The sequence below is a fragment of the Ascidia mentula genome, chromosome 3, assembly GCF_947561715.1.
Source record: "Ascidia mentula chromosome 3, kaAscMent1.1, whole genome shotgun sequence".
Taxonomy (NCBI): domain Eukaryota; kingdom Metazoa; phylum Chordata; class Ascidiacea; order Phlebobranchia; family Ascidiidae; genus Ascidia; species Ascidia mentula.
Genome location: NC_138568.1, coordinates 15527822 through 15536456, shown reverse-complemented (window position 1 = coordinate 15536456; position 8635 = coordinate 15527822). Strand labels below are relative to the sequence as shown.

At 38.6% G+C, this 8635-nt stretch overlaps 1 protein-coding gene across 1 annotated transcript; it reads right to left on the bottom strand.

Moving 5' to 3' along the window:
- Positions 1–325: 325 nt before the first annotated feature.
- On the bottom strand, positions 326–8402 carry LOC145895740 (xanthine dehydrogenase/oxidase-like). The gene is made up of 30 exons (XM_082984524.1): positions 8322–8402; positions 8036–8093; positions 7700–7796; positions 7527–7635; positions 7283–7451; positions 7124–7219; positions 6934–7025; positions 6637–6874; positions 6386–6543; positions 6124–6330; positions 5803–5987; positions 5466–5640; positions 5322–5405; positions 4983–5097; positions 4750–4928; positions 4574–4696; positions 4413–4519; positions 3986–4106; positions 3495–3622; positions 3355–3442; positions 2960–3087; positions 2625–2775; positions 2413–2567; positions 2164–2329; positions 1887–2015; positions 1588–1715; positions 1279–1471; positions 1020–1208; positions 520–687; positions 326–388 (listed from the first exon to the last, which is right to left on the bottom strand). The coding sequence occupies exons 1-30, from the start codon at positions 8400–8402 to the stop codon at positions 326–328; spliced, it is 4080 nt and encodes a 1359-aa protein (XP_082840650.1).
- Between the last annotated feature and the right edge of the window lie 233 nt (positions 8403–8635).

The window sequence follows — 8635 nt, the reverse complement described above, 5'->3', positions numbered from 1 at the left end:
CTATTGTATAAGTTCAAACACACGTGTGGAATTTCTTGCGATTTTCTAAAAATAATATAAGGTCTTTAAAAGCTAGCCCAGTGTCACAGTCACCAGTTGCACTGATTAGAACTTAGGTAGAAACATCGGGTACACCTGTCTGCAGCTCTCTTTAGTTTTATTTGTTTTTTGATAGTTACTAATATCTGCAGAAAAAAACAACGCTACGTGAAATGAAAAAGTTCCCAAATTTATTTCAATTGCTCTACTTTGCAACATTATGGATACTCAGTCGTCGGTTTATTTGAGTACAATAAAGTTTAATATTTTTATGTCTCCATTCGCGTCAGGCCCGAATGCTCCACGGGTTAAGAATCTTCTCTTGGTCTCCTGACGTGTGATGTTCGTGCTAAAAAAAACGTTTTTATGAAGGCACAGTCATCAACATACGATGTAGCCTACGCCAATATATCTCTTTGCAAAATTGAGTAAAATTGATATGAAACGAAACTAAATTAGCAGTACAATGAAATTGCAAACCTGTTTCGTTAGTTCGTCACCACATGCCATTCGGATGGCTTCGGATGTTGCAGGCGAATCAAACCGAAACCATCCGGACAAACCAGAGTCGTTACGAGCATATCCGATCGCATCTTTTATCGCAAAGAAAACGGTCGACGATAGAAAAAGTGGAGGTTCCCCGATTGCCTATTGGACAGCAACAAAATTCTGAATGTTTTTATTTTTGAAAGAGGTCCCCAAACTTCTATGCACTACGGATGTGTGGGCACAGTTGTCAGATCAGCCTTCGTGTTATATTTGAAAACATATCATGTTCTGGTCGGAAAATGTCAAACCCTACATTGAGATTTGTTGGAAGTTGGTCTGAAAATACCGACACCAGTCTGTAGTCTGGTGGTTGTGGAGTGCTGACGTACAACACACCACATACATTTAACATTGCGTAGAAAAAAAAATTAATGAAAAACATCTAACACCTTTGAACAAACAACTATGTATTTAATATTGTTGTCTTTTACCTTTGATGAATAGATCGCTCGATCATTTTCCGAGTTCTTTAGCAGATGGACATTAAACTGTTTGGGGTAATCCCCGAAACCAGGAATCTTGTAAAAACCGGGACCCGTGTTCAAGGGTTGTCCAGTAGGAGTATGCAAAGTTTCTTCCATTGTAAACATGCCATAACCTTGAATGAATGCTCCTTCAATCTTTGGAACCAAAACACGCGTTGATTTTTGTTTTTCTGTTTGTAGAATCGCAAGAATGATTCGATTTCACCTGTCCAATGTCAATGGCCGGATTCAAACTTCTACCGACGTCCATAACAATGTCCGTCCTCAACACCACGTGATCACCAGTCAGGCAATCCACCTCAACTTCTGACACAGCTGCTCCGTACGAGAAATAACACGCAATGCGACCTTCCACTGTACCAGTTTTAATATTCCAATTTGAATACATTCCAGGAGTTCTGCAACGTACTTTTAAATAGGTTTGCACGAAACATGTTTTAACGTCAGCAAGTGATTGCATAGGACAAACAATCGTATTCGTCTCACATATATCGCATAATAAGTTCACATTTACTTGTGGTATCCGGTAGCTGAGAGACAGATCCGTTCCGAATGAGCTTTCACAATCAAATCGTTCCACTCCATATCTGGGAATTGCTTGCGAAGAGGTCGAAGCCGCTCCATAATCGTATCACAAGCATCCTTAAATACAACAACTGTGCCCCATGGCATTTTGATAGTTAATGATTAAAATAAAAATGATCCTAAATTCCAAGTTTTTTTTCCGAATTATTTATTAATATTTAAAAAGTTTAATCGTTTGGCCAATTTTTGGTTTCCAAAAGTTGTAAATCATCAACATGAAGCACACACTTTAACTGCCATTCCGTTAAGGTCGGTGCTGAAACTTGCTGCGGTTGCTCTCGTGTTCACAACAGTGTTTGTGCTGGTTTCGTGAATGTGAATACGGGATGTGGGAATTCCTAAACACCGCCCAGCAACCTGCATAACCACACAGTATGTTAAAACACAGCACTAATATTGCATTTTTCTTTTCCGAACATTAAACCTAGTTGGAATATTTTATAACGTCATGACCGATTGCACAATATGACTAGCCCAAATTTATTATGTATTTCATCAGCTGCACCTGTAGCATCTTGGTGTGCAGACCTTGTCCCATCTCAGTGCCGCCATGTGAGAGATGAACCGAGCCGTCGGTATAGATGTGAACCAACGCACCACCGTGACACCGCTCGAAAGAAACACCAATCACAAATTTAGTTGGTATGCAGGCGATTCCTCGTTTACGCCACCTAATTATAAAAAGTAAAATATATTAATAACAACACAAATTCGGTTTCTTATATATTTCGACCTAATTTAGAATAATATTTACCGGTTTTGCTGGTTAAATATTTCAATATTTTGCTTCCGTTCTTTCATTTTTGATTTTTCAATACATTCTTCCCAACATCTTCGTGCTTGAAATGACTCTAGTTTTTGGTTGAAATGTGTTACGTCGTTTTCTTGGTACATGTTGATATCTCTTATCTATAAAGTACTTAATAGTGTTAACTGGATTATGGTAATTCTCTCATTCAGCCGAACCTTTTCTTGTGAGAAATTTAGGAAGTCGGCAATCCTGGTCATCCAGCTCTCAACCACCAATAACCCTTGTGCGGCGCCAAAACCTCGAAATGCGGTGTTCGACGATATGTTGGTCTTACATACTTTCCCGCGTATTAAAACATTCGGTATTCTGTTGTAATATTAGAGTTTTTTCAATTTGAAAACTTGGTGTTCGTTGAATTCGATGGAAAACGTTTGTAAAAATTCGTTTATTTAAATGTAGAAGTGTAAACACTTCAAGGCCATAAGGCATAATAACGCAGTTTCGTTGTCTGCATAACATTATTTGAAAGCTGAAAATACTGTAGTCTTACTTGTAACAATTGTCGCTGTGCATAAATGCCTTGTTTAGAACAGCTGTGGAAAGGTCTTTTGTATTACCACCATTGCTGTAGATGTCTAATACCAATGCCACCAATTTTCCATTATTCATAAATCCCACCTGATAACGCCAAATGGTCACGTTATGTGCTGACCGGAAACACATGTTTGTTGGCAATATACAGTTCCACAAAATACATACTCCTTAGAAATAAGCTGTTAATTTTTTAAGACACTGCTCACAAAAACAAGAAGTTAGCACGGCAGTATGGCTACCATGGCTACCCTGTGTAAACTCGCACTTAATGCGCATTTCTTGTCATACATTTATAAATTGGAATATCTTGGTTGAAACAACCAAGATTAACCTAGAACGACAAAAATCCACCTGGTACTTCTCAAGAAATGGATGTCTTCCACCAGTGATAGTCATGTCTTCCTTTCTACTCAGAATACACCTCACCGCCCGACCGCACCTGTATTGGTTGTGTAATGAAATATCGTCCATAACCACATATCGTAACTTACTTGTGCGCAGCCACTGCAACCGGATTGCTGATTAAATGAAATCTTGTTTCTTTTCCACCGAATCCTCCTCCCAGTCTCTTTACACGTGCTATGATCTTGTTTCTCCCAACTCCAAGAACAGAGGCAGTCTTAAGAAAGAGTATCATTTAGACCAGTGGTTCTTAACCCTTTTTTATCTTATTTCCCACATTCGTTTTAAACGGAACCCTACTTTCCCATCAGTATTTAAATTTTTTATCTAAGAATTTCATCGGTGCATTCTCGCTATATCTGTTATCCTTTTTATGCTTCTGCGACCGCATGGCATGACCAATTGCCGAAAAGTATACGACACACAGTAAATACAGAACATAAAATTTCTTTGCCAACTAGTTTTGTATATTTTTGATTCAACTAATTATCCATCTACGACCCCATAATTTCCTGGTTTAGACAAAAAGATTTTCGCCGTTAATCGTACGTGCCGCATATATTGACTAATTATTACATACCACACTTTGAAGGGCAGTTGGATCCTGGCACGAACAGAACATTTCAGTTTCGCCATCTTCCCCTTTAGGAAGAGCAATGCAAGATTGTGTCTCCAAGTAAAAATGTTCCTGACCTCCTGTACTGTTTTGTAAAATAGGTTTTAGTTATACATTTATGGGACAATATGTTTTCTAAGTTAAAATCTATTGACTTTCGTGAGAGACAAATATATTTCACTGTAACGCATCGTCAGTATCTGTAAAAACAACGTAAAAAGAGTAAAAACACACCTACCAAAAACTCATCTCTGTCTTAAGGACTCTCTGTGTGCAACACACCAGACTAACTAGCAGGTTTGTAAGGACATTAATAGTAATATATAATATATATTAGTAATATATTGTAGATATGATCTTGTTTGTAGAAACTATGACGAAATTAGGTCACCTGACTTCTCCCCTGATAACATGGTCACACGAAGACAAAGCTGCTTCAGCATCACCGTACACAAGTTTCCTTGATGATTCAAAGAACGATTGATGTTTTATTGCATCCTGTATGCCAAAATTACATATTTATTCTGTTAATACCAAGGCATTAGGTGTTACCTCTATCGTAATGATCACCGGGGTTTTCTTCTCGTATTCCACTTTTACCAACTGTGCTGCTCTTTGAGCATGAGCTTGAGTGTCAGCCACAACTGCTCCAATCACTTGACCAACGCAGGTTACCTAAAACAATGGTTTAGAATGTCACAGCACAGAGAAAGTACAGCGAAAAGGACCTGTTTGGTCGCAAAAACTTCTGTTTGTGGATCAGATACGGACAGAACATTTGAGCCTGGTACATCACGATGGTCGATATACGTTTCAAATCCACTACAGGCCATTGCTTCTGTTATGTCAACGTTTTTTATGTCGGCATGTGGCTGCGTGCTTGTGACTAAGCACAAGTAAAGTTCATCTGCAGAAAAATCTAAGTTAATATTATAATTGTGAAAATAGTCCAAAACCTTACCACTAAATGTTGGCATATCATCTACGTAAACCGCCTCTACCGTCGTGTGTTTGTTCCCCGATAAATGTTGGATTGGTCGCCCAACGTCATCATACACACTTTGGTTGCCAGTGACCTGCCAGGAAAACAGACAATTACGACAAAGTCACAGTAATTCATCAGCAGGATATTGAGTGCACTTAAGATACCGTACTTTTGTCATGCCAATGGTTTACTTTCACACATTATAATTAAAGTAATGCTGCCAGCTTGTGCAGCGCAGTTACGTTATTAGTAGTAACGTATCGTTTTAGAAATCAAATATTGAATCAAAGCTGTTCAATAAAAACCCATACTCACATCTTGCCAAGTTCTAACGCTAATTCGCTTGTGCAACACAGTTGAAGATTCAGTTGCCGTTTTGTCTCTTGATTCAACTTCTTCCTGCCAAAAGTCAAACAAAAACCTAGAGATATTCGAACAAATTTTGTCACCAGTGCTTACTGTAATTATTCCTCTTTCCACAAGACACATCTTAACGTGAAGGAAAAACTTGAAGAAAAAACTTGCTGCGAGTGTTTCTCTGTATTTTACCATTCCTCCTGGAGCATCCAAGGCAAGAGGTAGGTCTTCTCTTAACCATGTTGTCACATCTTGCAAAAGTTGGTCATCCCAGTTTCTGGACAATAAAACTTTCACACAGTAGCCTACGTTTGTTCATACGTAACGCCTTCTCCAAACGAACAAAACCAACCTTTAATAAAAACTGTGTAATACAGAGAAGCAATACTAATAAACGACAGAAATTACTCAGTTTCATTGTCAAACAAGCAATACCAACCTTTCGATCATGTTCTGCATTGTTGTTTTCGGCATAACTGACGTTGCCGCCATTCCACCAAAAGCTGCCACAAATTTCTTCACTTTGTTCGTTCCCGGATGAAAGACGACACACATCGCTGCGTTCACGATAGCGATGTCATCTTCTCTGCGTTTTGATTGTTTGTATGCTTTCATGTATTCGTCCTAAAAACAGTTTAAACTAGTGTAACATTTTCTACAACAATCATGAAAGTGTTTAAAACGAGCAGCTGTACAAAGCTAAAGCCTAAAACCGATTTTTGTTTTTTAACCAAATACATTTTACCGTAAGTAACATTACCTTTCCATTAAACGGAAGATAAACAGAAAGTAGAACTTCATCCTTCTCCGCACAGGTTGTCCTGTACTTGGGGAAAAAGTTTTGATCGATTAAAACTTGTCGATCACCACGAGAATGTGATCTAAAAGTTGCAAGACTTTCGTTTGCCATCAGGATTGGATTAAGATCAGAGATTGGACTAGCAGTCATGATGTTGCCTCCGATTGCCTGTTGACAATTTACATTAGGTTTCCTTCAATTTCAGTAGTTTCATTTGACTTACTGCAACGTTTCTTATTTGATCTCCAGCAAACCAGTGAATCATTTCAACCATACATTTTAGACATTGGGTTTTATATTTTGCATAAGTTCCAGATGTAATCATGATTTTGAATTCTTCTTTGATTAGACTCATTGTACACGAAGGCCCAATCGTAATACCTAAATTATGTAACGTTGACAAGACAATTTGTGCCACTTCACAGTGAAAGTGAAATGAAATGCATCCATTTTGAATCACAATGTAGTGTTTACCTCTTTCGTCCATCTCAATTTGCCTCAACTCCTTTATATCTAACGGCGTAACAACGCGTTTTAAAACCCGCCCTTTTATGGCCGCGTCTACACCAATTTCAGTGTTTCCATTAACAAGCTGAGCCTCCGGGTAAATCCCCTTCATCTCGATCAGCTGATCAAGTGACGTCGGACGAAACCACGTGGTCCGCTCACCGATGAACTTCAGAGGTTTGGGACTTTGGTGTTTTGATTTGATCTGAAAAAGTAATTGTTTTTTGAAAGTTTTACTAAAGAGATGTCGATTGATATGGTTACCAGAAGTTCAGGGGGAAAGACGATATCTTGTGTTGGATCGTATTTTGAGAAACAAACAGATTGAGCAGTATCGGTTTCACCATTTTGTAAGCCTGTCGTAAAATACGCGGGTTTTTCTCTTCATTATGCAAATAATGCCAAACTGTAAACATGTAAATTACTATATGTGGTTTCTGGTCGCCGAACCTACAGCATTTTACAAACATACCGTTGCTAGTTTGTTTGTTTTGACAGCAGTTTGCTCCCATAGGACAACCTTCATCTTCGTTCATGAATGTGTTGAAAGCTACGAAACATAGAATAATTTTAAAGTAACCGCAAAGGGCAAGATTATGTACACTAGTATTACCGCTTAATATTGGTCTGTATCCTGTACAACGACACAGGTTTCCCTGCAAACATTCCTCTATGTCTTCGCCGTTCGGTACCACTTTGTTACGTAATAATGCGTACATTGACATCACAATACCAGGCGTACAGAAACCGCATTGAGATCCATGGAATTTTGCAAGACGTTCCTAAAGCACACCATATAACGAAACAGTTATATGTAAACTTTACGTCATGGTTAACAAGTAACCATCATCTAATACCTGCACTGCGTGAAGTTTGGTTTTTGTGCTTCCAATTCCTTCCACAGTGGTAACAGCACAACCGTGAACAGAAACCACTGGAGCCAAACATGCGTTTGCAGAGAAATGACTGAAAGGAAACAAAGTGAACGTTCAAATTAGAAACCAATCAACCATTTGTTTTGTTTATTCACATAATCTTGTTATAGAGTGAATCCCATTTGGAGATCATGACAGTACAAGCTCCACAACCTCCCTCCCCACATCCCAACTTCGACCCCGTTAAACGCACTGCATGGAAAATACCGTGTTGGAAAATTACTAAACAGTGAGTGAATAGTCGGCATAGGAAGATACGTAAATTGTAGGAGGAATAATGTCATGGTCTATAGACAAGGGGTGCACAACCCTCAATTTTATACTAGTTTACGTTCGCTTTATATTATACACACCAAACAAACCAATTATCAACCAACCCAACCAAACAAAAAAATAATTTAACGATTTGCGTTTAAGAATACTTCTCTTACACTTCTTTCGCAGGTATGTAAGTAACGTGACTTCAGGATCAGCCTCTGGTTCCGTAATCTGCAGTTAGAAGATATTTATAAGGGCTATTCGGTTTTAATTTGTGGATATAAGTGGATCCAAATGCACAGTCAGTCAATATGTAGCACACATGATGAACTTAGCGTTGTACTTGAAACGTTTGCCTCACCATGTGTACCAGCAGGCTTATAGCTTTGGCTTTTACCAGTGTATCTGACCTATGTTAAATTTAAGATCTGAAGGTAAAGTAAGGAAGCTCATTATTACCTTTTTTCCATTCACGTAAAATTCGAGCACGTTGCACGGCCCACCAGAACGATCATTACTTTGCTCCAGTTCTTTAGTCATGACGGAACTAACAACTTCCTTTAATGAAATTTCCTTCCTAATTGAGTAACTACTTCTTAAGCTAAAGTCGGTCCATGATTAGTGATATATTACAGTTCAGAACAAAAAATGCGCATTTTAACACACATAAAGTGCAGCGACTCCACCACCCTGCAAAATTTCTCGGATTGCTGAACTAATCACAGAACACGCCTAGCTGAAGTAAATGTAAATAATGCGGCTTCACGCAAGCC

Bases quoted from the DNA above. Each gene is read 5' to 3' on its own strand.
- LOC145895740 (XM_082984524.1), bottom strand. From the start codon at position 8,402: ATGACTAAAGAACTGGAGCAAAGTAATGATCGTTCTGGTGGGCCGTGC. The intron at 5,406-5,465 runs GTAAGCACTGGT...GACTTTTGGCAG, and splicing joins TGGAAAGAGGAATAATTACA to GAAGAAGTTGAATCAAGAGA. The intron at 3,443-3,494 runs GTAAGTTACGAT...CAACCAATACAG, and splicing joins GTTGCAGTGGCTGCGCACAA to GTGCGGTCGGGCGGTGAGGT.